Source organism: Oncorhynchus clarkii, chromosome 4, assembly GCF_045791955.1.
Source record: "Oncorhynchus clarkii lewisi isolate Uvic-CL-2024 chromosome 4, UVic_Ocla_1.0, whole genome shotgun sequence".
Taxonomy (NCBI): domain Eukaryota; kingdom Metazoa; phylum Chordata; class Actinopteri; order Salmoniformes; family Salmonidae; genus Oncorhynchus; species Oncorhynchus clarkii.
The window spans coordinates 13725365-13753064 of NC_092150.1; the positions used below are offsets into that span (position 1 = coordinate 13725365).

At 44.3% G+C, this 27700-nt stretch overlaps 1 protein-coding gene across 5 annotated transcripts; it reads left to right on the forward strand.

Annotated features, from left to right (window-relative positions):
• The first annotated feature begins 32 nt into the window (after nucleotides 1-32).
• LOC139406456 (aminoadipate-semialdehyde synthase) lies at nucleotides 33-27425 on the forward strand. 5 transcript variants are annotated; one of them, XM_071149060.1, is made up of 25 exons: nucleotides 33-263; nucleotides 1060-1293; nucleotides 1724-1900; nucleotides 2402-2486; nucleotides 2856-2923; nucleotides 3004-3150; nucleotides 3313-3391; nucleotides 3530-3657; nucleotides 4172-4320; nucleotides 4571-4693; nucleotides 5207-5318; nucleotides 5800-5859; nucleotides 6267-6334; nucleotides 16693-16814; nucleotides 17072-17201; nucleotides 17279-17389; nucleotides 17693-17801; nucleotides 18074-18214; nucleotides 18336-18503; nucleotides 18641-18736; nucleotides 18826-18941; nucleotides 23042-23130; nucleotides 23349-23525; nucleotides 23686-25206; nucleotides 25498-27425. In XM_071149060.1, exons 2-24 carry the CDS (start codon nucleotides 1075-1077, stop codon nucleotides 23802-23804), a joined length of 2793 nt encoding a protein of 930 aa, XP_071005161.1. In that variant the 5' UTR covers nucleotides 33-263; nucleotides 1060-1074; the 3' UTR covers nucleotides 23805-25206; nucleotides 25498-27425. The 5 variants fall into 5 exon arrangements, with proteins under 5 accessions (XP_071005161.1, XP_071005164.1, XP_071005163.1 ...); XM_071149063.1 differs by having other exon boundaries at nucleotides 49-213; nucleotides 1063-1293; XM_071149062.1 differs by having other exon boundaries at nucleotides 51-213.
• The last annotated feature ends 275 nt before the right edge of the window (nucleotides 27426-27700 follow it).

Here is a 27700-nt window from a genome sequence, read left to right on the forward strand (position 1 = left end):
TCATTATAACCTCACCTGATTGATATATATCTACGAATTCCGCAGGCCACAGCCTACATCGCAATATTCACTGTGCTGTGTATCCCATCCACGCCATATTCTTGTCACCTCTGAACGACACCGTAGGCTACCTTTGTGCACCTAGAAAGACTTCCGCCACATTGCATATCGGACATCTGTTTGCGAAAGTAACTGTTAGCTAGTTATAGAAAGGTGGGTTAGATATACTTGCCATTTGTTTACACTTTCCTCGAGTATTCGAGGTGAGTAAATATGCTATGTGTAGTTTGTCTCACGATGTTTACTACAGTATCCAATGCATTTTACTTAGTTTAGCGAACTATCAGTCGAGTTAGACCCGATGCCATTAGTCTAAATGTGCTTATGGACATTTTGCCTACGAGAGTGCTGTGCGGATAGGCCTGTTGACGATATAGATGTATCGTTTTGATAAGGTTTTAGTGCTCATTACACATCAGAAAATCCATGTATATCATTTTAGTGTGTTTTGGCTTCCATCGTGCAATTGCAATTGTAATAGCTAACGTTCTCTCTCCATGTTGTCTGGCGGTAGTGTTGGCATGCTAGATTATTGTTTTGTGCCCTTTAGGTTTCTCCTCTGATGGGCTAGCCTACTGCAGGTTACTTACGCAAAAAGTGCAGTCTGCCAATTTCATAGCCCTCATGGGTGAGGTGGCTGTCTATAGGCCTGTGTAATTGTCTACTCTATCAATCAAACCTTTTGAAAAATCATGTAATGTGGTTAAGGTGCCTTGCAGAAATCAGACGTAATTATTTGATGGGTGACAAGAGTATTCAATCAGCATTGTGTGTGGCTGTAGTTCAAATCTTCTAGCCTTTCCGAACTAAACCAGGCGTTTCCGCTGGCTGTTGTGCAACCTGCCTCCTAGCAGACTAAACCAGACATTTGACATGGCCTCTGTTTGAAGGGCTCCTCTATTTGGATGCAGTGAATGTCATACTTTGTCTGATAAATTATCTGACACAAAATTATCACTGAATTGTTGACTGGCTCGTCCCTCTCACTCTTGTCTAAAGCAGTGGGGTATAGCCATGTTGCGACTCCTAAGACACCAGGCTAGAGGGACGAGGAGCTGCCTCTGTGGCCAGAGGCGCTATGAGCATCACAAGAGCGTCATGGCCATCCGGCGTGAGGACATCAACGTGTGGGAGAGACGGGCGCCCCTGGCTCCACGCCACGTTAAAGAGATCGTCCATGCTGGCCACAAGGTCCTCGTCCAGCCTTCCAACCGAAGAGCCATCCACGAGAATGTGAGTGAACACTGTTGTTGGGTAAAACATACACACATCCAATGGCTGGTGATCACTGCCGTTGAATAAACATGCTCACAGCCAATGGTTGGAGATCAAAGGAGGCCTATGTTCAGCAAAAATAGGAGAAAAAACTGCACAATGTGATCTATAAATGAGGTTTATGTGATGTGTCTCTGGTTACTATAGGAGGACCTCCCCAATGTCTAGTAAACAACATGTAACATATTATTGTTCGAAATTAAGGTTAAGATAAAAGTATTTGACTATCAAAGGACTGCTGTATGAACTTTTACCCAACTGGATAAAACAAAACAGTGTATTGAATGACAAATTTAACCATTTGGTTAGGTGTTGGCAACTGGCATTGGAAAAGGTCTTCTGAACTAGCTTCTAAATGATTTTGACCTTTTTGTATGTTTCATTTCAGTATTATGAGAAAGCGGGGGCCATCATTTCCGAGGACATTTCCGAGGCCTCCTTGATCATTGGCGTCAAGAGTCCTCCGGAGGAGAAACTTTATCCCAGAAAGACCTACGCCTTCTTCTCTCACACCATCAAAGCACAGGAAGCTAACATGGGTCTACTGGATGACCTGCTCAAAAAGGTAAGGCCGTTGTTGCTCTATCCAAGTACGACCTTAAACTAAGAGTCAGACAGTTGTTCTGGGTCAATGGGTATTGTTCCCTAGCCTAAACAAAAAGCATGTTCACATAATGGTTTGGATACACCTGCTGTGCCTCATCCATTCATAGTGATGGGGGGGGGGGCATTTATGCAGTTATATATCAGGATATTATTTTTGACGATATCTTATGGTTTTGAAAATATTGCAATATTATTTTTGCGCTTGTTGTCTGTACCTACACCAAAACTTCCTTTTTTATAGCTTGTTCTCCATCTTCTTTTATAAATAGGGAGCCAATTTGTTAAAAAATGTCCATGACTGATCAAAACTTGTCTCTTGTCCCTCTGCAGCAGACATATAGTTAGCAATATGTTTGGAACATCGAATCTCAATAAAATCACAGTATCGAAACGCAATACGTATCGTGAGGTCCCTGGCAATTCCCAGTATTAGTTCTTTCACATCCTCTGGTCCTTCTAGGAAGTGCGTCTCATCGACTATGAGAAGATGGTCGACGCCAATGGGTTCCGCATCGTGGCATTCGGACAGTGGGCTGGCGTTGCAGGTATACTTTTGTCCGACAACCCAAGAATACAGGTGTCAGTCACCCGATGTGTTTCTAATTCCAAAGATCGTGTAGAACACCTTAATTTCTTTGGCCTCATGCTTTTGCGTTGTTTACACACCAAACCTGTTCTCAGAGATGATTAGCTCTTGAGGTTCCACTAGTCCGTACTGATCTTGGTAAATCTACATTTTGAATTGTTGTATTGCTGTCCTCAGGGCACCATTGTAAATAATAAAATATTAACACTAGCTGAATTTACATATTTTACCCGTATGTATCCCTATTTTCAAATGCCCTTTTGTCCAACACCTATTATCAAAGCAGTGTTCCTACTTTGTTTCCCTTTTTCTATATTCTTCCTTACAGGAATGATCAATATTTTGCATGGTTTGGGACTTCGTTTTCTGGCGTTGGGACACCACACTCCTTTTATGGTAAGGATTTGACCCAGTGGAGTCCATGTAATTTCAATGCTTCCTCCACTGAACCTCTGCCATCACTTCCTGTGTCACAGCACATCGGTATGGCCCATAACTACAGGAATGTCAGCCAGGCCATCCAGGCAGTGAGGGATTGTGGGTACGAGATCTCCATGGGCCTCATGCCCAAGTCCATCGGCCCAGTGACTTTTGTCTTCACCGGAACAGGCAATGTCTCCAAGGTAGGTAGACCTAGTGTAACCCAAGACAAACTATGACTAAACCATCACCAAACACAACCTGTTCATACAAGTAGATAAAGGTGTTAGGAAGGTCAGTGATAAGTGAATTCTACAACATGGGAATGCATACCTTATCTTCAACTACTTTCTCCTATAATGTAGGGTGCACAAGATATCATCAATGAGCTTCCTGTAGAATACGTGGAGCCTCATGAGCTAAAAGACGTGTCTCAAACTGGAGGTACTACATCCCCATTTCTGGTGGGGTGCATTTGCATATTCTATATTTCATGCATATGATATATATTATCATATTAATGAATGTGTTCTGTTTAATGTTCACTGTGTGACACTGCTATCTCCGTCTCTCTGGTTTCAGACATGTCCCGAGTGTACGCCACCGTTCTGAGTCGTCACCACCATCTGATGAGGAAGAGTGATGGTGTTTATGACCCCCTGGAGTACGAGTATCACCCGGAACTCTACACATCGCACTTTAGAACCAGTGTGAGTCTGCCTCTGCCTTTCCCTCTGTCGCAACCAGTTCAGTAAGTTCACCTGTTCCTGCTGCTCAGCCAGGAGCTGCGAGCCCTTTGACACAGTCACACTGCTCTGTCTGAAGCCTGAGCTGATTGGCTCACTAAGCACTCATAGGGGAAATGGGGGGGGGCCCAGCATTTTCTCCTATTGCAAAACACAGGTTATATTGGCTTATAGTCTGTCAGTGGGTGACCACCCTGAACAAGCTGAGATGTCAAATATGATTATGTAGATGGTAGGTTGTGGAACTGGGTTTGTTAATGTCTTGTCAATATGTTTTGCAGATATGTGGAAGACTAGTTGTCAGTGGTGGTTGAATTGGTTTAGGTTGATGTGGTAGCAGCTGCGGCAACAGCCATAGCGGCGGCGGCAACAGCCATAGTGGCAGCGGCCATAGTGGTAGCAGTGGCAGTGTGGGAGAAGTAGTGGAAACAATTGCATTGACAATGACTCTGCCTGCTTTTTGTCCTCCTGGCCTCAGGTGGCGCCCTACACCACGTGCCTGATCAACGGCATCTACTGGGACCCCCAGACACCGCGGCTCCTCAGGCGGCTGGACGCCCAGAGGCTCCTGACGCACGTCAAGCCCTCTGCCGCCGCTACGGAGGGATGGCCAGAGCTACCACACAAGTAAGTTCCAGGTAATCAGCTGAGCAATTGGATTTGCGATAAGGACGGGGACTATCTCAGTCAGAAGCCCGCTAAAGGTGTTTGCAGTCAAAAGTCAATGCTTATCTTCAATAATGTTTACGTTCTATGGGAACTCAACCAAAGAGTGTGGAGTGCAGTCATCGTGACCCGACTGGCTGATTAAATCTGATATGGACTCTACCTCTTTTCTTATCTTCCCTCATTACTTCCTGTCTTTCAATTTCCTCAGGCTCCTGGCGATCTGTGACATATCTGCCGACATGGGCGGCTCTATTGAGTTCATGACTGAGTGCACCTCCATCGATAAGCCCTTCTGTATGTACGATGCGGACCAGCACATAGACCACGACAGGTACAGACCAGGGGAGAATGACTGCCCCCTCTCATTGACGCCATGGAAGTTAAAGGCCGACCGCGGTACATTTATAGTGAAGGGGAAAATGTCAATCTTCGTGTGAATTTAAATTTTTGAAGACAATCGTGGTACAAATAATTGCTTCTAATACACCAGGTGTGTGTGTGTGTGGTGTGTGTGTGGTGTGTGTGTGGTGTGTGTGTATGGCAGCCTGTAGTACCCCGGTCGGCCTTCAACTTGTTACTCAGTAAGATGGGGCAGCACTGAGCTAGCCTGCAACAGCCCTTCCTGGAGTAGCTCAAACTGCATGTTAGGTCTCCATGAAAGGCCATCTTAAGACTTAATTTGGCTTCAATGCACTATTGAGTCTTCACATAGGAATGAATGTCCTGTGATCGATGGCATTGTCCATTCACATACAGTCATTGGTACAAACACCCATACATAATGTACTCCCACCAGGCCTTGCATATTATCTGATCTTCTTTGATTGTGTCTTTGTCTTTCCAGCGTGGAGGGCACAGGTATCCTCATGTGCTCTATTGATAACCTTCCTGCCCAGCTCCCCATTGAAGCCACTGAGTATTTTGGAGACCGCCTCTTTCCCTACATTTGGGAGATGGTAAGACCAGCTGCTGGGGTAAGGTGCACTGCTCCGTTAGTTTGTTTGGGGACAGGGTTGTCGAAGTGTGGAATGCAGCCATACAAGCACACAACAGCATCTCAGGTTAAGCTTGTCCGTTCCAGCTTACCGCACTGTAGCTGCCACTGATTACTTGTCGCTAGTTACCACGGCCACAAAAAATGTAAATGGTCTCTATTGTAAAAGTGTATGAAAACAAAAATGTGCTTTTTTTGTTCTTAATTTAAGGTTAGGCATAAGGTAAGCAGTGTGGTTTACGTTAGGGTTGGTTTTGGGTTTAAAATCAGATTTTAAGAAGAAATTGTAGAAATAGGCAGGGTTTAGCCATAATTCAGACTTTGTGGCTGTGGTAACTAGTGACGACCCCACACTGTAGCTGCCACTGCTTGCCAGTAATGGCTGCTTATGGGGAATTCTGTTCTTTGCAGAATTAACTACTTCCCGGTTCTGTCTTCCTCAGCTGCCCTCCGATGCCACCAGACCTCTTGAAGAAGAGGACTTCTCACCTCAAGTTAGGGATGTGAGTATCACACACACACACACACACACCCTCTTACTCAATAATTTTTGCATCATGAACGAAAAGGCTATGGTCTTGAAACTTAGATGCAGCTTTACCGGAAACTAGTTATGAAATGATTTGCTCTTGCATTGCGATAATAGCTAACCAAGATCTTGTTGTTGGCTGCATTGTGTGTTTTACGCTGAAGTATGTTGATTTCAGGAGCGTTTACAATCTGTAAACATGTTTTTCATTTGACTTTTGGACTACAGTTGTCATGTGACGTGCTGTAGTCGCGCAATAGACACAAACTTGTTTTGTCAGACATTTATTATGTTGGTCAGTTATGGCATATTTGTACATTTTTATTGATTTTTTAAGACATTAGACTTTAAAATGTTTTGTTAATCTTTCCTCCATTGAAGGCTGTGATAACGTCAGAAGGAAAGCTTACCCCAAAGTTTGAGTACATTGAAGATCTTCGTGAACGAAGGTAAGATTGCATGTCAATATATCTAGTGGTTTGAGAATGGATTTCTTGTTTAAATGTCTTGTGTGTTTTCAGGATGATTTTGTGTGACTGTTATAACAAAACCGATTTTACTGTTGAAGCCCTTGAGATTTGAATGTGATAACAGTTAAACAGCATTTATGTTAACTGATCTGAGAATGCAGTTTCTGCACAATTGTATGCTAGTTCGGTAAGCTTCATGTTGGCTTTGTGTTTTCTAATAAATAAATCTGAAATTGCTTTGGTAAATATGCTTGTCACATGGAGGTAATGATGCCAATCTAAGAAAGACGTCTCTAAAGATTCCTTTACAGGTAAAACATTCAGTAGGTGTCAAATTTGACATCTGCTACAAACTGTAGTCTACGACATAGCATTAGCATAGCATACCTAGTGAGCAGCATTATGTGCTTAATAGCTGCTATTTGTAGCTTTCCCCCTCCCTCATTGTCGAGCTCAGGCTTTAGGGTATAATGTCTTCCACCCAGCAGGGAAAGATCTATCTTGCCCCAGACTCAGGGCATTTCGCTACAGGCCATCATGTGCCATCTGCCGGAGTTTCCACTAACCCTCACCTTGTTGTTCCGTCCTTGCACAGTGCTCTCACGGTGTGCTGGTGTGTACCAGTCTACCCCCGCCCTAACACCTTGCATGGCTAACATGCCATCGCCGCTGCCACCACTTCTACTGAGGTGCAGGAGTTCTCTCTCACTGAGGGGCTCTTTCGTGGGTAGACAAGTCTCTTCTCATTCTAAAACACCCCCCTCTGTCCTGTCCCTTCATTTTGTCATGCAAACAAGAAAATCATCCCATTTCCGTTCATTGTTCCCTCTTGTTTGCGAAATTTGAAAATCTTCCACCATCAATCATATTAACTTCAATGTTTTTTTTTTATTTTTTAACTCTGTTTATTAAGTTTTGAACATACACACATACAGACAAGACAAAGCAATATAAATAATATACTCAACTAGAAAAAAAATAAAAATACAAATACAAATAAAAATACAAATAAAAAAATAGCTTTAAAGATACCATACTTTAGACAAGTTAAACACACCAGGCAGAAGGCTACAGAGGTTAAAGGGTAATCTATAGTACAGGGACAGGGCAAACACCTCACCATTGTTCCTGTAAACAGTCAAGGGATAAGGGTGGAGAAATGCAACCACTCAGAGTCATGGCCACAGACCGACCATCCACTGGACAAAAAAAAAGTTTACAATGCTTTAAAATAAAAAAAAATAAAATGATTATTCATGTAGGTGTGAACAAAATGTAAAAATAACTGGGAAAAACAAGCTCACACTTCAGTCTCTGCCTGGGCAAGATGAACAAGGCATCTGCGGACCACAATCAATAAGCACATGGATCTTAATCCCCCCCCCAGCAAAAACACAGAGAGAGACTCCCCCAACCCTTAAGTCACAGACTTATTTTAGTATTAATTGGAATGCCATCAGAAGATGGACTGTTTAAAGTCAAATCAAATCAAATCAAATTTTATTTGTCACATACACATGGTTAGCAGATGTTAATGCGAGTGTAGCGAAATGCTTGTGCTTCTAGTTCCGACAATGCAGTAATAACAAGTAATCTAACTAACAATTCCAAACTACTGTCTTGTACACAGTGTAAGGGGATAAAGAATATGTACATAAGGATATATGAATGAGTGATGGTACAGAGCAGCATAGGCAAGATACAGTAGATGGTATCGGGTACAGTATGTACAAATGAGATGAGTATGTAAACAAAGTGGCATAGTATAGTATAAAGTGGCTAGTGATACATGTATTACATAAGGATACCGTCGATGATATAGAGTACAGTATATACGTATGCGTATGAGATGAATAATGTAGGGTAAGTAACATTTATATAAGGTAGCATTGTTTAAAGTGGCTAGTGATATATTTACATCATTTCCCATCAATTCCCATTATTAAAGTGGCTGGAGTTGAGTCAGTGTCAGTGTGTTGGCAGCAGCCACTCAGTGTTAGTGGTGGCTGTTTAACCGTCTGATGGCCTTGAGATAGAAGCTGTTTTTCAGTCTCTCGGTCCCAGCTTTGATGCACCTGTACTGACCTCGCCTTCTGGATGATAGCGGGGTGAACAGGCAGTGGCTCGGGTGGTTGATGTCCTTGATGATCTTTATGGCCTTCCTGTGACATCGGGTGGTGTAGGTGTCCTGGAGGGCAGGTAGTTTGCCCCCGGTGATGCGTTGTGCAGACCTCACTACCCTCTGGAGAGCCTTACGGTTGAGGGCGGTGCAGTTGCCATACCAGGCGGTGATACAGCCCGCCAGGATGCTCTCGATTGTGCATCTGTAGAAGTTTGTGAGTGCTTTTGGTGACAAGCCGAATTTCTTCAGCCTCCTGAGGTTGAAGAGGCGCTGCTGCGCCTTCTTCACGATGCTGTCTGTGTGAGTGGACCAATTCAGTTTGTCTGTGATGTGTATGCCGAGGAACTTAAAACTTGCTACCCTCTCCACTACTGTTCCATCGATGTGGATAGGGGGGTGTTCCCTCTGCTGTTTCCTGAAGTCCACAATCATCTCCTTAGTTTTGTTGACGTTGAGTGTGAGGTTGTTTTCCTGACACCACACTCCGAGGGCCCTCACCTCCTCCCTGTAGGCCGTCTCATCGTTGTTGGTAATCAAGCCTACCACTGTTGTGTCGTCCGCAAACTTGATGATTGAGTTGGAGGCGTGCGTGGCCACGCAGTCGTGGGTGAACAGGGAGTACAGGAGAGGGCTCAGAACGCAACCTTGTGGGGCCCCAGTGTTGAGGATCAGCGGGGAGGAGATGTTGTTGCCTACCCTCACCACCTGGGGGCGGCCCGTCAGGAAGTCCAGTACCCAGTTGCACAGGGCGGGGTCGAGACCCAGGGTCTCGAGCTTGATGACGAGCTTGGAGGGTACTATGGTGTTGAATGCCGAGCTGTAGTCGATGAACAGCATTCTCACATAGGTATTCCTCTTGTCCAGATGGGTTAGGGCAGTGTGCAGTGTGGTTGAGATTGCATCGTCTGTGGACCTATTTGGGCGGTAAGCAAATTGGAGTGGGTCTAGGGTGTCAGGTAGGGTGGAGGTGATATGGTCCTTGACTAGTCTCTCAAAGCACTTCATGATGACGGATGTGAGTGCTACGGGGCGGTAGTCATTTAGCTCAGTTACCTTAGCTTTCTTGGGAACAGGAACAATGGTGGCCCTCTTGAAGCAAAGTAAGACCGGAATGGAGACCAAGCCTCAAACAGTTTGGGGTTCCCATGTGAATTGAATTTAATTTTTTCTAGTTTCAGAGAGCACAACACATCCCTCACGCAATATTTATAAGATGGGGGAGCTGCCATCTTCCAGTTCTGTAGTATTAGCCGTCTAGCTAAAAGAGTTGTATAAGCAACAGTGTCCGACTGGATTCTTGATAAGGGGGTACCCATGGGCAGTACTCCAAAAAGGGCTGTAAGGGGAGACGGATCTATAACAGTGTCATATATATATCAGAGAAACATTTAAATATTAATTCCCAGAAACCTGACAGTTTATGACAGCCCCAAAACATATGCAACAGTGTGGCTTGTTCCACCTTACATCTGACACAGGTAGGATCAAAATCAGAGAATATTCTTCCAAGTTTGGCCCCCGACCAGTGGATACGGTGAACCACCTTGAATTGAATGAGGCTGTGTCTAGTGCTAAAAGAGGACGAGTGCACCCTGTGCAGCACAGATTCCCAGGCGTCTTCCCCAAGTTCCTCCCCCAAATCCTTTTCCCATCGAGTCTTTAAAGGCACCAAAGAAGGGTTCTGTAAGTCATGAATGATTGCATATACATCTGAAATTGCGCCCCTAGGAAGCTTGTTCAGCTCCAAGATGCTCTCTATAGCTGTATTCGCAGTCCTATTGGGAAATCCAGGTGTATTAGCCCTGACAAAGTTTCTAGTCTGGAGATAGCGGAAAAAGTGGGATTGGGGGAGATTGAACTTTTCCTGCAGCTGAGAAAAAGAGGCAAATGTACCATCAAAGAATAATTGGGCTAGCGAGGAAAGGCCTAGTGAGTGCCAAATGCCAAAAGCCCCATCATTCAAAGATGGAGGAAATCAAATGTTCTGATTGATTGGGCCTGATAGAGAAAAGCCTCGGAGGTTAAAGGCTAAACGGAACTGATTCCAAATTTTAAGAGACTGCTTTACAATTGGGTTGGCACACCTTTTGCCTAGGGACACTGGGAGAGACGAGCACAGCACAGAGGAAAGTGCTGCAGGTTTACACGATTCAGACTCCATCTGGACCCAGAGTGGTCTAGGGCCAGTAGGATCAGTCTGCAGCCAGTACAGAACGGCTCTAAAATTTGCAGCCCAGTAGTATGTCTGAAAATTTGGTAGAGCTAAACCCCCCAATGACCTAGGCTTCTGTAAATGTTTTCTACCAATCCGTGGTACCTTGCCATCCCAAATAAAATGCATGAATGTTTGATCCAGTGAAATAAAAAAAGATTTTGGAATAAAAATGGGTAAACATTGAAATAAATATAGAAACTTGGGCAACACATTCATTTTAATGACATTAACCCTTCCGATAAGAGAAAGGGGTAGCGAATTCCAAAAAGTAAAAGATTGTTGCTCTAGCAGACAGATTGAAACAAAGTTTTCCTGAAACAAATTTGAATATTTCCTTGTCACTTTTACTCCCAAGTAAGTGAATTGATCCCGGACAATCCTAAACTGAGAACTTGTGAAAGAGCACTTTAAAGCAGCCTTGTTTACCGGAAAAAGCTCACTCTTGCCTAGATTCAGCTTGTACCCTGAGATTGATCCAAACTTTTTAAGAACAGATAGGGCACGTGGCAATGAGGTATCGGGATTGGAGATAAACAAAAGGAGGTCGTCAGCATATAGCGAGACTTTCTGCTCCCAGCCCGCCCTGATTATGCCTTGAATGGCATCATTAGAGCGTAGTGCAATGGCGAGAGGCTCGATTGCCAAAGCAAACAACAAGGGGGAGAGTGGGCAACCCTGTCTGGATCCGCGGTGCAAGGGAAAATAGTCAGAGGACAAGTTATTAGTCCGTACCGAAGCCATGGGGGAAAAATAAAGAATCTTTATCCACGCAATGAATTTGGGGCCAAAGCCAAATCTATAAAGGGCAGCTGTTAGGTAATCCCACTCAACGCGGTCAAACGCTTTTTCGGCATCAAGTGAGACCACCACCTCCGGGTCCTCCGACGCTGGGGAGTACAGTATATTCATAAGGCGCCTAATATTGAAAAATAAATGCCTATTTCTCACAAAGCCAGTCTGGTCAGAGTGTATTACTTGGTGCAGCAAGCCTTCCATACGGATGGCTAAAAGCTTAGCTAGGATTTTGTAATCACAGTTTAAAAGCGAGATTGGGCGATAGGATCCACATTCCAGGGGATCTTTGTTTTTCTTTAGTAGTAATGAAATTGAAGCCTGATAAAGACTAGGCGGCAGCTTTGAAGTATTGAGGCACTCTGCAAATAGTCGGGACAAGAATGGGCAAAGCAGACCAGAAAACGTCCTGTAAAATTCGGTTGGAAAACCGTCCGGACCCGGTGATTTACCACTTTTCATTGCGGACACTGCTGTTACAATCTCCTCAAGCGTAAATTTTTCTTCTAGACAGTCATGGGAGTCTGTATCAATTGAAGGCATATTCAAGCCATTAAAGAAGGAGTCAATCAGCAAAGGGTCTTGAGGGGATTCAGAGGTGTATAGCGCAGAGTAAAATTGTTTAAATTGATCATTGATCTCTTTATGTATAACTGTGGTGGCACCAGACGGGGTCCTTATTTGTGGGATTAGCCGTGAGGCCTCAGATTTACGGATCTGATGTGCAAGGAGTTTACTGGCCTTGTCGCCTTGTTCATAGACTTTGTATCGAGCTCGCAAGAGTAACTGTTCAGCTTGCCTGGTAGAAAGCTCATCAAATTCAGATTGGAGTAGTTGGCGCTCTTTATGCAGATCAGAGGAAGGATCCGTAGCATACTTCTCATCCAATGTGGCTATGGACTCGCTCAGGTCCCGAAGTCGCTGGGAGCGAACTCTGTTTTGGTTGGCTGTATAAGAAATAATTTGGCCACGTAGGTATGCTTTGAGAGACTCCCATATGGTAGAGCAGGACATACCTGGTGTTGAATTAGTTTCTAGGAATAAGGCAATTTCAGAAGAAATGAAATTGACAAACTCCTTATCTGAGAGTAAAATGGGGTTGAGACGCCATTGATAACACCTAGGGGGTCGCTGGGGAAACTCTAGTTCAAGCACTAATGGTGAATGGTCAGAGATAACAATACTCTCGTAAGTACACTGCCGAAGGTTAGGCAGAAGTTTTTTGTCCAAAAAGAAGTAATCAATCCGGGAGTATGTTTTATGAACATGAGAATAAAAGGAATACTGTCTATCTGTAGGATGTAGGAAACGCCAGGCCTCAAACATAGCATATTTCTGAAGAAAGGATTGAATAAGTAGGGCACATTTAGATGGGCCTGTATTTATTTGTGAGGACTTGTCCAGAACTGGGGACATTTTACAGTTGAAATCCCCCCCTAAAATCAACAAATGAGAATCTAAATTGGGAATAGCAGACAGAAAGGAAGAAATGAAACTTGTGTCATCCCAATTGGGAGCATAAACACTAGCCAAAACAAGAGGGGTAGAAAACAGTTCACCAGTTACTATGACGTATCGTCCCTTAGGATCAGCAATAACCTCAGAAGCTACAAAGGGAGTAGCTTTATCAACCAGAATAGCAGCACCTCTTGATTTACTATGAAAGTTTGAGTGGAACACTTGACCAACCCAGTCCTTACGCATCCTAAAATGCTCACCAGTCCTCAAGTGAGTCTCTTGTAGAAATGCAATATTTGCATTCAAACCCTTTAAGTGCGTCAACACCCTCTTACGCTTCACCGGGTTGTTAACCCCTTTCGTATTCCAAGAAATGTACTTGATCGTATTATTTCGGCCCCTCTGGGCATTCCCGTTATTCAACCCTGTCATCAGAGCATAGAATGGAAAAGCAATGAGCGCCCAAAACCCATAGAATAACTTGTCCCAGAGTAATAATGTACGGTGGTAAATGTTTGGAAAAAGTACAGAAAAAAAAACTAAAAAAAACTAAAAAGACAGAATGACAACATTAGAACTGAACAATTCAACCTGCCCCCCCACCCCCTCCCCCCATCCCAGACAATACCTCCCCAAACGAGGTACAAGCCTAAATAGAACATGTTCTCTTCGCACAGTATGTCTGTGAGAGTGCGGTCTTAAACCTAAACCCACAGTCCCGCTCTTTAAAGTCGTGTTTTGTTAGTGGATCAAGCAGCAAAAAGAAAGATTTGTATGTATTTTTTCAAATAAAAAAAAGGCGAATCCCTTGTGCAAACGGAGTGACAAAAGCACCACTTGTAGATGTATATAATTGTATTCACCCGTCTTATAACAGGCATTGAGAGAGAAAATAAATAAAATGTATAAAGGCTCTCAGCCAAAAATCTAATTTGAAGTAAGGAAATCGTAGGTAGACAATCAAAAATAATAGTAATTATAATAGTAGTCTAGTTGAAGCTGAGACAGCTTACAACCAATACCAAAAAAACTACGTGTGCGCAACGTTGAACGTTTGCTGGGCATAAATGACGCTCAAAACTTTTTAAATGAAAGTGAGGCTCCAGAAACCATGTAGCCTCAGGAGACATTTACTGTTTACTGGGTCAATGCAAACGGATGCAGTCAACAAATAACCAAAACTATTTTGAATCACTGAGACAATGTGTAAACAAACTAAATAGGTGAGCGAGATAAGGCACGCACACTAGATAATCAAAACATTAGATCACATCAAATAAGCCTGAATAGTTTCACCAGCTATACAAGACTAGCCTGTTATATCTAAACATAATTGTACCACAAGTGGGGTACTTACAATCCACACTGTGAGCATATTCAAGACTTCTTGATGTGACGTTGAATGTGAGCCATAGCCTCATCCGGAAATTCAAATGTGTGGTCTTTACCCTCATGAGATATCCATAAACGGGCCGGGAATCGCAGTCCATACTTCACACTTGGATGGTCCCGAAGTACTCGTTTGGCCTGTCCGAAAGCTGCGCGCTGCCTGGAAACAGTGGGGGAGTCGTCCTGGTAGATGGAGAAGCTCTGTCCTTGAAAGCTCAGAGTGGTATTGCGGGCTCGTCGGAGGATCTCCATCTTCTCATGAAAAAAGTGCACTCGAAGAATTATGTCACGGGGCCTCTCCCCATCCCGGGGCTTTGGGCGCAGCGACCGGTGGGCTCGATCAATCAGGGGCTTTTTATCTAAGGCAAGAACATCCTTCAGCAGCCCTGAAACAAAATCCGTGGCGCGATGCATTTCAGCGGACTCTGGGATTGATACAAGTCTCAGATTATTACGTCGAGAGAGTCCCTCTAAACTCACACAGCGCTCCCTCACCTTTTTCAAATCCGCAGCTAGTCGTTTAACTTCAGTCTCCAGGGATGTAGTTAAATCGGAGACATTAGTAGCGGAGGCCTCCAGTGCTGCAATCGTTGTAGTGTGTGACGCAGTTGTTGTTTTGAGTAATGTAATTGCCGGCACAGTCTCGTTCCGCAGGATGGTTAAATCTGCTTTTAAAGTATCAGAAACCTCCTGTATTCTGGCCTCAATCGTAGCAACCACCTGTGTTTTCATTTCAACTATCTCAGAGCGTAGTAGCCTGATGGCCTCGAGAATGTTCATTTCAGCGCCGCCAGGCCAAGCCGCGCCCCCGGGTAAAGTGTGCGTCCCCGGGCCCTCAGACTCAGGGGAGGGCGGTGATGAGAGCGGGTCTTGTAGGCCGGGTTTTCTCAAAGTCATGCTCTTGGCCTTATGTTTGGTCGACATGCTGACATTCGGAAGCAAAGTAGTCTTGGTTTTTACGGAAAGGGATCACCAAATTAATATTTGAAAATAAATACGGTTCTGCTGCAGAATTCACATAAACTTTAAGAATACCACGGGAGCAAACGGAGAACACGTCAGTCACACATGGCATCCCCTACTTCAATGTTTTTAACCAAAAAGATTTGTTTACTAATCAAATATAAACTTGCATGCAAAAAGAGGACTCTTATCTCCCTTGTTCTTTTCACATAGACTTTGCTTTCTTAAACATTGTAGCTCTTTTCTAAAGAAGCTTTCTTAGACTAGGTTATCTTAACAAGTAGCTAGAGAAAGATGGTTTGCTCTGGTCTGAGAATTTGTTCATGGTTTATCTTCACACTGACCTAGTTTGACCCTGACTGAACCATGACCCAGATGAGCACCTTGTGTTCAAAATGATCACTCAAAGGCCACCACGCTCAAGCCTCTTCAAGCATGGTCAATCCTGGAGAGAGAGTACAACTAGAAATGGTGGCAATCCCTTCTTCATAATGATGATACTAAGAGCAAGGCTTCCGTTTCATACCATTTTGAGTGGTTTCTGGTTGATGCGTTGACCTTACACATTCACCTCTCTAGACAAGCCATGTCTCAGGATCTTAAGTCTTCGAATCCCTCTGATTGGGTATTGCTCTTAAGATATGTACACTTGAGGCAAATATGCTCCTGAGGGGAATCCCCCGTCTATTTTTTAATTAGAGGCCACCCTCTCCATTGTCAGTGGATGGCTTGCCGGACCTCGTGCCGGCTCTACGTACTCTTGTGCACATGTACAGTGTCACGTCCAATTAGGCTGAGGCTGCCAATTGGATTCTGTGGGGGAGGGGGTATTGGGGGAGAGAGTGCTGCTGATTCTGCAGGTCACTGTTTGATAGAAGAGGCTGCCATGGTGACCTTTGGACTGTATGGTGGCCAGTAGTGGAATCATCCGGTTTTAATTTCCATTTCATGTCTGTGTTTGAATCACATTTTGCTGAGTATTTGCTGATCACCCTGTTTTTAAAAATTTAAATACATTTCATTGATTGAATCCCATTTTAGTTTTGATTTTAATATACTTCACCACAGTGCATCAGCTTGGTTTACAAAAAAAATCTTAGTCTTTCATTTTTAGTGTGTGATGTGGTTGGGGGAACTCCCTCTTGTAATATTTTGTCCCCCCCCCCCTGATTGGTTGTTAAGTAGTCATTTCTTATGAGGATGCAATTAAAACTGTGGATGATTTATATTAAATTAATTGTATTGCCCACCCACATCCCCATCTCTGCTTGGTAAGCACATCACTGGTTCTAACTCTGAGCAAGATTGCTTCAGCTAATCATTATGTGTGTGAGAAAGAAACTGTGTCTGTGACGACTTTATTCTGTGCTCACACTGTATAACCCCACATCCCCTCAGTGAGCAAGCCAAGATCATGAAGAGGAGTGGAATGAAGCGAGTGCTACTACTGGGTTCAGGTTACGTGTCGGGCCCTGTCATTGAGTACCTCACCCGGGACCCAGGGACTCAAATCACTGTTGGTAAGCCTCTGAAAAGGAAATGTTACACTGTTCCCACTATATTCACAAATACCCAGCTGATGATGAATTCATTATTTAAATGTTTAACTAGATGCAATCTATTCTGTGTACATCTCCAATTACTTAATTAAATGTAAGGTGTGCCTCGGCTCAAGCCCTGGCCCATTTTTTTTTTTTGTTTTCAGCTTTAAATTTCACTCATCTTTCACCCCTCCCATCTATCTCACAGCTGGTGTCCATGTCGTCTTGTGTTTTAGCATCAGTGTTGTTGACCCAGGCAGAGGAGCTGTCAGGGAAATACCCCAACACGATCCCTGTCATGCTGGATGTCACCAGTCAGGAGGGTCATCTGGAGTCCCTGGTCAAAGACCATGACCTAGTCATTAGGTACACACACACACACCTGAGGTGAATGTGCAGTGAGTGTGTCATTGTCACATGTACTGTGCTGTTTATGCCCTCAGTATGCTGCCGTACGGGTATCATCCTGTGATCGCCAAACACTGCATCAACAAGAAGGTAAACATGGTGACAGCCAGCTACCTGAGTCCAGCCATGAAGGACCTCCAACAGAGGTAGGAGAGAAGAGGAGATTCCTCTGGGTTTTAAAGTATGAGCGAGAGGGGTGGGGTTAGGGGAAAACATATCTATGTAGAAGTGGAGATTTAATGGTAAAATGTGTTTTTATCTTGTCTTGATGCTAACCGTGGGCAATTTGATACTCAGTTGACATAATGTAAACTACAGGCAGGCAGGCACCAAGACACTTGACCTAATTACTTGGCATGGCATTAGCCCGGATAATCTAGTTGTCAAGTGTATTGACTCATGTGGGGCCAGTGTGGCTGAATGGGTTTTTTGTGTGTGTTTCCCTTCAGTGCTGAGGAAGCTGGCATCACCATAGTGAATGAGATGGGCCTGGACCCTGGCATCGACCACATGCTGGCTATGGAGTGCATCGACCAAGCCAAGGCGGACGGCTGCACTGTAAGTGAAACGTGAGGAAGATTGTGACAGAAGCTATACGTTTGAGTGGTTTGTGATTTTGAGAGGAAGTGTTTGGGTGATTGTGGGGCTGTACATAATGATTGATTGAGCGTATGTCAGTTTCCTTGGCAGCATTATTGATTGCGGGCCCAACAGATTGAAACGGTGTCTTTGATTTGTACATTGTTTGATGTAAATATGACCGTGTTGACAACATTGGGTAGATGTCTGTGTAAATGATGTTGTAAAGCCATTTACGTGTATCTCCTTAGATTGAGTCATACAGTTCATTCTGTGGTGGACTCCCTGCACCAGAATGCTCAGACAATCCTCTGCGCTACAAATTCAGCTGGAGTCCATATGGAGTCCTCCTCAATACCATCAGCCCTGCCATCTTCCTCAAGGACAACGAGGTACAGTGGCCATCTAGCATCAGCATATCCTCCCCAAAAACTTAACTTGAACCATAAGGGTTAGTGACGCAAAGCTGACCTTAGATCAGTGTTCTTGGGTAACTTCATCCTCTGTTCCCAGGTGGTGAGCATCCCAGCGGGCGGCACTCTGATGGAATCCACTTCTCCCATGGACTTCCTGCCCGGCTTCAATCTGGAGGGCTTCCCCAACCGCGACAGCACCAAATACTCAGAACAGTACGGCATCGAGTCAGCCCACACACTCATCAGAGGAACACTCCGCTTCAAGGTAGGTACTGCCACTGACCTCTACAACAATGTGGTTCTAATTGGTTGGAGCATGGTGCTGCTAACAACATTGCAACACTGCTATTCTTTCCTCCTGTCTGATTCAGTGGTCAGTAAATTCTGTGTCTTGTCCACCAGGGTTTCTCCAAGGCCATGAGTGGCTTTGTGAAGCTGGGTCTGATCAACACTGACCCCTGCCCCATGCTGAAGCACACCTCCGCTCCTGTCTCCTGGGTAAGAATCCTGCTTATAACAACTTTATTACCAGCTCATGCCTCTTGGGTGGTTCTTTACCCATATTCTGTCTTTTCCCTGTACAACAGAAAGAGCTGCTGTGTAACCAGATTGGCCTGCACCCCTCCACCTCTGACAAGGCCTTCGAGGGAGCTGTTTACGACCGCATCGGCCAAGACCCCTTCAAAATGGAAACACTCAAATGGTGAGGCCCTTGTCCTAACCATAGCCATACACTGTATATGCATGACATCCATATCATCACACATGCCCTACCCCCCCTAGATACTACACATGCCCTACCCCCCCTAGATACTACACATGCCCTACCCCCCCTAGATACTACACATGCCCTACCCCCCCTAGATACTACACATCCCCTACCCCCCCCCCCTAGATACTACACATCCCCTACCCCCCCCCCCCCCCCCTAGATACTACACATGCCCTACCCCCCCTAGATACTACACATGCCCTACCCCCCCTAGATACTACACCCCCCCCCCCCCCCCCCCCCCCCCTAGGTGTACGACACATCCCTTAGGTACTACACATCCCCTACCCTACCCCTCTAGATACTTACACTACATGACCAAAATAATGTGAACATCTCATTCCAAAATCATGGTCATTAATATGGAGTTGGTCCCCCCTTTGCTACTATAACAGCCTCCTCTCTTCTGGGAAGGCTTTCCACTAATGTTGGAACATTGCTGTGGAGACTTGATTAAATTCAGCCACAAGAGCATTAGTGAGGTCGGGCACTGATTTTGGGATATTAGGCCTGGCTCACAGTCGGCCCAATTTATCCCAAAGGTGTTCGATGGGGTTGAGGTCAGCGCTCTGTACAGGCCAGTAAAGTTCTTACACACCAATCTCAACAAACCATTTCTGTATGGACCTCGCTTTGTGCACAGGACATTGTCATGCTGAAACAGGAAAGGGCCTTCCCAAACTGTTACCACACAGTTGGAAGCACAGAATTGTCTAAAATGTCATTGTGTGCTGTAGCATTAAGTTTTCCTTTCAATTGGAACTAAAGGGCCTAGCCCAAACCATGAAAAACAGCCCCAGACCATTATTCCTCCTACACCAAACTTTATAGTTGGCACTATGCATTGGGGCACGTAGCGTTCTCCTAGCATTCGCCAAACTCAGATTCGTCAGTCGGACTGCCAGATGGTGAAGTGTGATTCATCACTCCAGAGAACGCTTTTCCCCTGTTCCAGAGTCCAATGGCGGTGAGCTTTACACCACTCCAGCCAACACCTGGCAATATGCATGGTGATCTTAGGCTTGTGCGGCTGCTCGGACATGGAAATCCATTTCATGATGCTCCCGACGAACAGTTCTTGTGCTGACGTTGCTTCCAGAGGCAATTTGGAACTCGGTAGTAAGTGTTGCAGACGATTTTTACGAGCTATGCGCTTGAGCACTCGCCGATCCCATTCTGTGAGCTTGTGTGGCCTACCACTTTGCGGCTGAGCCGTTGTTGCTCCTAGATGTTTGTGCTCTATTTTATAAACCTGTCAGCAATTGGTGTGGTTGAAGTAGCTGAATCCACTCATTCGAAAGGGTGTTCACATACTTTTGTATATCCTGTGTATCAGCCACTTCCCCCCCCCCCATAGCTATGCCTTTTTAAATTGTTTAACTTGGGTCAAACGTTTCGGGTAGCCTTCCACAAGCTTCCCACAATAAGTTGGGTGAATTTTGGGCCAATCCGACTGACAGAGCTGATGTAACTGAGTCAGGTTTGTAGGCCTCCTTGCTCACACACGCTTTATCAGTTCTGCCCACACATTTTCTGTAGGATTGAGGTCAGGACTTTGTGATGGCCACTCCAATACCTTGATATTGTTGTCCTTAAGCCATTTTGCCACAACTTTGGAAGTATGCTTGGGGTCATTGTCCATTTGGAAGATCCATTTGTGACCCAAGCTTTAACTTCCTGACTGTCTTGAGATGTTGCTTCAATATATCCACATAATTTTCCTGCCTCATGATGCCATCTATTTTGTGAAGTGCACCAGTCCCTCCTGCAGCAAAGCACCCCGACATGATGCTGCCACCCCCGTGCTTCACGGTTAGGATGGTGTTCTTCGGCTTGCAAGCCTCCCCCTTTTTCCTCCAAACAAAACAATGGTCATTATGGCCAAACAGTTCTATTTTTGTTGAGGACATTTCTCCAAAAAGTACCATCTTTGTCCCCATGTGCAGTTGCAAACCGTAGTCTGGCTTTTTTTATGGTGGTTTTGGAGCAGTGGCTTCTTCCTTGCTGAGCGGCCTTTCAGGTTATGTCGATATAGGACTCATTTTAATGTGGATATAGATAATTTTGTACCTGTTTCCTCCAGCATATTCACAAGGTCCTTTGCTGTTGTTCTGGGATTGATTCGCACTTTTCGCACCAAAGTACGTTCATCTCAAGGAGACAGAACGCGTCTCCTTCCTGAGCGGTATGACAGCTGCGTGGTCCCATGGTGTTTATACTTGCGTACTATTGTTTGTACAAATGAACGTGGTACGTTCAGGCGTTTGGAAATTGCTCCCAAGGTAGGCCTTGAAATACATCCACAGGTACACCTCCAATTGACTGAAATTATGTCAATTAGCTTATCAGAAGCTTCCAAAGAAAGCCATTACATTTTCTGGAATTTTCCAAGCTGTTTAAAGGCACTGTCAACTTAGTGTATGTCAACTTCTGGCCCACTGGAATTGTGATACAGTGAAATAATCTGTATGTAAACAGTTGTTGGAAAAATGACTTAGATGTCCTAACCGACTTGCCAAAACAATAGTTTGTTAACAAGAAATGTGTGGAGTGGTTGAAAAACGGGGTTTAATGACTCCAACCTAAGTGTTTGTAAACTTCTGACTTCAACTATATCAGCTCCTAGATACTACACATCCCTTACACCCCCTAGATACTTATCAGCTCCTAGTCCCCTAGATACTACACATCCCTTACCCCCCCTAGGTACTACACATCCCTTACCCCCCCTAGATACTTATCAGCTCCTTGTCCCCTAGATACTACACATCCCTTACTTCTCCTAGATACTACACATCCCTTACCCCCCCTAGATACTTACCAGCCCCTAGTCCCCTAGATACTACCCATCCCTTATCCCCCCTAGATACTTATCAGCCCCTAGTCCCCTAGGTACTACACATCCCTTACACCCCTAGATACTTATTGTCCCCTAGATACTACACATTCCTTATCCCCCTAGATACTTATCAGCCCCTAGTCCCCTAGGTACTACACATCCCTTACCCCCCTAGATACTTATCAGCCCCTAGTCCCCTAGATACTACACATCCCTTACACCCCTAGATACTTATCAGCCCCTAGTCCCCTAGATACTACAATCCCTTACCCCCCTAGATACTTATCAGCCCCTAGATACTACACATCCCTTACCCCCCTAGATACTTATCAGCCCCTAGTCCCCTAGATACTTATCGTCCCCTAGATACTACACATCCCTTACCCCCCTAGTTACTTATCAGCCCCTAGTCCTCTAGATACAACACATCCCTTACCCCCCCTAGATACTTATCAGCCCCTAGTCCCCTAGATACTACACATCCCTTACCCCCCCTAGATACTTATCAGCCCCTTGTCCCCTACATACTACACATCCCTTATCACCCCTAGATACTTATCAGCCCCTAGTCCTCTAGATACGACACATCCCTTACCTCCCCTAGATACTTATCAGCCCCTTGTCCCCTAGATACTACACATCCCTTATCACCCCCTAGATATTTATCAGCCCCTAGTCCCCTAGGTACTACACATCCCTTACCCTCCTAGATACTACACATCCCTTACCCCCCCTAGATACTTACCAGCCCATAGTCCCCTAGATACTTACCAGCCCCTAGTCCCCTAGATACTACACATCCCTTACACCCCTAGATACTTACCAGCCCCTAGTCCCCTAGATACTACACATCCCTTACACCCCTAGATACTTACCAGCCCCTAGTCCCCTAGATACTACACATCCCTTATCCCCCCTAGATACTTATCAGCCCCTAGTCCCCTAGGTACTACACATCCCTTACCCCCCTAGATACTTATCAGCCCCTAGTCCCCTAGGTACTACACATCCCTTACCCCCCTAGATACTTATCAGCCCCTAGTCCCCTAGGTACTACACATCCCTTACCCCTCCTAGATACGTCAGGTAGATATAGGATTCAATAAGCATATTGGTATAGCCTGATGGGTTAGTTGCATGGACTTTGTACTCACATCTTTGCCATATAGTTCTTAATTGTGTGTGTGTTCAGGTTTGGGATGCTGAGTAAGGAGGCTGTTCCCCATGCAGAGACTGTGCTGGCGTCACTGGCTAAGCACTTAGAGGCCAGGCTCTCCTTTGGTAAGAGAAATGTCACTACTACCTTCTTCTTTACCCAATTTAGATTTTTTTTTTCTCCAGTTGGTCTCTTGACCAATCACATCAGCTCTGAGAAATATCTGATGTGATTGGCCAAAATTAGTGTAAAAAATATTACAATTGGGCTGTCTGTGTAAACACAGCCATAGTAATTATTTCTCTCTACTTTCTATTACTGTGTCCTTTATCCTCTCCTTCAGATGAAGGCGAGCGGGACATGATTATCATGAGGAACGACGTGGGCCTGCGTCACTCTACAGGCGAGCTGGAGACCAAGCACATCAGCCTGGTGGTCTATGGAGACCCCAACGGCTTCTCTGCCATGGCCAAGACCGTGGGTTACCCTGCAGCCATCGCTGCTCGCATGGTGCTGGACGGTCAGTAGTGTATTATTCTTATTGCATGTGTCATGCCCGAGTTGTTGATTAGGCTTTACTGAGTATGACACACTTATTCCACCACCAGAGAACCTGTCATTTTGCTAAAGATAAATGTACAACCCTAACATGTAAGTTTGAACTGACTTTCAATCTGCAGGAGAAATCCGTACGAAGGGACTGGTGGTGCCAATGACTAAGGACATCTATGGACCGGCACTGAAGAGACTGCAGGAGGAGGGCCTCAAGTTCACCTCGAAAAGCACCATCCAAGAGTAGTAACTCATGAGTCATCGGCAGTGTCCCAATAGTGTTCGTTTCCTTTCCTGGCATCCTCCTCCATCTGCACTGATCCCCAAAAAAGACCCCACATTTTTTATTCTTCATTTCAATTCTTTCAGAACAGTGCAGATAAAGGGAAGGAGATGAAGAAAGGAAGCTAGTTTAGTCGTAATGCAACACCATGTGATATACAGCCAATCAGTGGCTGGGTACCAGGCCACAGAGAAACGGGATGCATCTCAATAGTCTCAAGTTACTTTCTTCGGTTGTCTCCTGTCCTTCATCTGTGCTGATCTGAGAAGGCAGGGTGGGGGAAGGCAATATGGTAGAAATCCTCAGGAGGACAGGATATGAGGGGAAGCTAGTTGTGGCTATTGAGATGCACCCTGAATTCTGGATGCTTTTGAAACAAGCAATCTACTTTGTGTCAAATAGAACCATTAGGTTGTATGTGAACAGTTTCCAAGCACTTTGCTTCTTTTTAATTAAGGCCATACCATTCTTTACCTGGAGAACCACAACTCCCTGAGTGTCGTTATAACACAACGATCCTATAATCTGCACAGACCTTCTAAGCTAAAGCGTCTCGTCTGTCCTTGACCGTAACGTATGCTTTTCCTGATGTTGATCAGCTGCTGCACAGTTCTGCTGATCTTTACATATTGATTTGGTTATCTGCTCATTGTAGATGACACTCAGACAATCAAGATGCTAGAAATATCAGGAGTGTACAGTACCTGCTCAAAGAAAGACCAGTGAATAAGTTTGCGAGTGAACAGCACTAATATAATACCGTAGCCTGGACAGCTTGCTCATAAGAACAAGTAGTTGTAGTAACTCACCAAGAGCCTCTGAATTAAAAAAGAACTGTTTTACTTTTTTACTCAGTGACCTGCATCACCGGTCAACCATAGCTCATACCTACCATGTCTCATTTTCGGGCAATAGTTTTAAATCAATCTACTGTATTTGTGTACAATTCATTCTAAGTAGTGTGCAGATATATTTTAAGAACAAAAAAGATTTATGTTGAATCCTATTTAAAGATCCCAAACACTATTTGTTGAGTAAAATATCCAAGTGTATTTATTTTCTGGATTGGATATAAATGGTCTCCAGTGCTGCAACATATTGTTTCTGCGTAATTACATGGTTGAAATGTAAGATTGAGATGCCTATTTAAGCAAATAGATTATATTGGTCAATATAATCTATCATTCTATTGATACAGATATACAAGTTCACACAGTCAGTGGCCAGTTTATTAGGTACACCTATCTTTAAAAAAAAGTTATTTAACCAGGTAGGCCAGTTGAGAACAAGTTCTCATTTACAGCTGTGACCTGCCCAAGATGAAGCAAAGCAGTGCGACAGAAACAAGAGTTACACATAAACACAAGTACAGTCAATAACACTATACAGTGGGGCAAAAAAGTATTTAGTCAGCCACCAATTGTGCAAGTTCTCCCACTTAAAAAGATGAGAGGCCTGTAATTTTCATCATAGGTACACTTCAACTATAACAGACAAAATGAGAAAAAAAATCCAGAAAATCACATTGTAGGATCTTTAATTAATTTTTTGCAAAATATGGTGGAAAATAAGTATTTGGTCAATAACAAAAGTTTATCTCAATACTTTGTTATATACCCTTTGTTGGCAATGACAGAGGTCAAATGTGTTCTGTAAGTCTTCACAAGGTTTTCACACACTGTTGCTGGTATTTTGGCCCATTCCTCCATGCAGATCTCCTCTAGAGCAGTGATGTTTTGGGGCTGTTGCTGGGCAACACGGACTTTCAACTCCCTCCAAATATTTTCTATGGGGTTGAGATCTGGAGACTGGCTAGGCCACTCCAGGACCTTGAAATGCCTCTTACGAAGCCACTCCTTCGTTGCCCGGGCGGTGTGTTTGGGATCATTGTCATGCTGAAAGACCCAGCCACGTTTCATCTACAATGCCCTTGCTGATGGTAGGCTTTGTTACTTTGGTCCCAGCTCTCTGCAGGTCATTCACTAGGTCCCCCCGTGTGGTTCTGGGATTTTTGCTCACCGTTCTTGTGATCATTTTGACCCCACGGGGTGAGATCTTGCGTGAAGCCCCAGATCGAGGGCGATTATCAGTGGTCTTGTATGTCTTCCATTTCCTAATAATTGCTCCCACAGTTGATTTCTTCAAACCAAGCTGCTTACCTATTGCAGATTCAGTCTTCCCAGCCTGGTGCAGGTCTACAATTTTGTTTCTGGTGTCCTTTGACAGCTCGTTGGTCTTGGCCATAGTGGAGTTTGGAGTGTGACTGTTTGAGGTTGTGGACAGTTCAAACAGGTTCCATTAATACAGGTAACGAGTGGAGGACAGAGGAGCCTCTTAAAGAAGAAGTTACAGGTCTGTGAGAGCCAGAAATCTTGCTTGTTTGTAGGTGACCAAATACTTATTTTCCACCATAATTTGCAAATAAATTCATAAAAAATCCTACAATGTGATTTTCTGGATTTTTTTTTCTTTTTAATTTTGTCTGTCATAGTTGAAGTGTACCTATGATGAAAATTACAGGCCTCTCATCTTTTTAAGTGGGAGAACTTGCACAATTGGTGGCTGACAATACTTTTTAGCCCATGCATGCATGTATGTATGTATGTATGTATGTATGTAGAAAAATCAATGTACAGTGTGTGGAAATGTAGGGAGGTAAGGCAATAGATAGGCCATAGAGGGGAAATTATTACAATATAGTACTGGGTCAGACCCAATTTTTGCCTCCAGAACAGGCAGAATTTTTCGGGGAATGGATTCTACAAGGTGTGGTGGTCAGACGCTCAATTGGTAGCAAGGGACCTAACGTGTGCCAGGAAAACATTACCCACACCAGTACACTACCACCAGCCTCTACTGTTGACACCAGGCAGGAAGGGGGCCATGGACCCATACTGCTTACACCAAATCCAGACTCTGCCATCAGTGTGACGGAATTGGGATTCCCCGGACCCGGCAATGTTTTTCCACTCCTCAATTGACCAATGTTGGTGATTGGTCGTCTGCAGCAATACCTCTCTGTGACAAGGACTGATGAGTTGTGCGTTCCGAGATGCCGTTCTGCACACCACTGTTATTTGCTAGTTTGTATAGCTCGCTTGTTTGCTTGCATGATCTTTGCCATTCTCTTTTTACCTCTCATCAACGAGCTGTTTTTGCCTACAGGACTATATGTTTTTTTGTTTGTTGCACCATTCTCTGTAAAAACCCTAGACACTTTTGCGTGAAAAGCCCAGGAGGCCGGCTGTTTCTAAGATACTGGAACCAGCGCGCCTGGCACTGGCGACCATACTATGCTCAAAGTTGCTTAGGTCACTTGTTTTGCTCATTCTAACATTCAATCGAACAGTAACTGACTGCCTCAATGCCTGTCTGCCTGCTTTATAGCGCGTCATGTGGCCGGGGTTTGCTATGTCTGTAGAAATGTAAAAAATGTGTGAACAGGGTGGTGTACCAAAAACTGTCCACTGAGTTTATATCTGGTCACAGAACATATTGGGGTTTTCTTGTAAGATTAAACCCTTAGCAGTTGTTCCACCGTTTGTGTATTTCATAGAAAAATAAAAGGAAAAGTGATGTGTGGAAGTTGTGTGGCTTTGATGAAATTGATTGGTGGCATTCATTCTCAAGTACCTACAGAACACGGAAGGTTGTGACTGCATTCAACATTTTATCTAAACTATTTTAATCTTGAATAAGGGGTTCATTTTTAGTTCATGTCTGTATTATTGTGGAGCAGCTTTTAACGTCCTTTCATTTCAAAAGTGTAACGGGTCAATCGTCATTTCCTAACACTTTACATGGTTGTGGGAAATGTTTAAAGAACAAAAATTCTTAAGAAAATATCAATCCAATTTTCA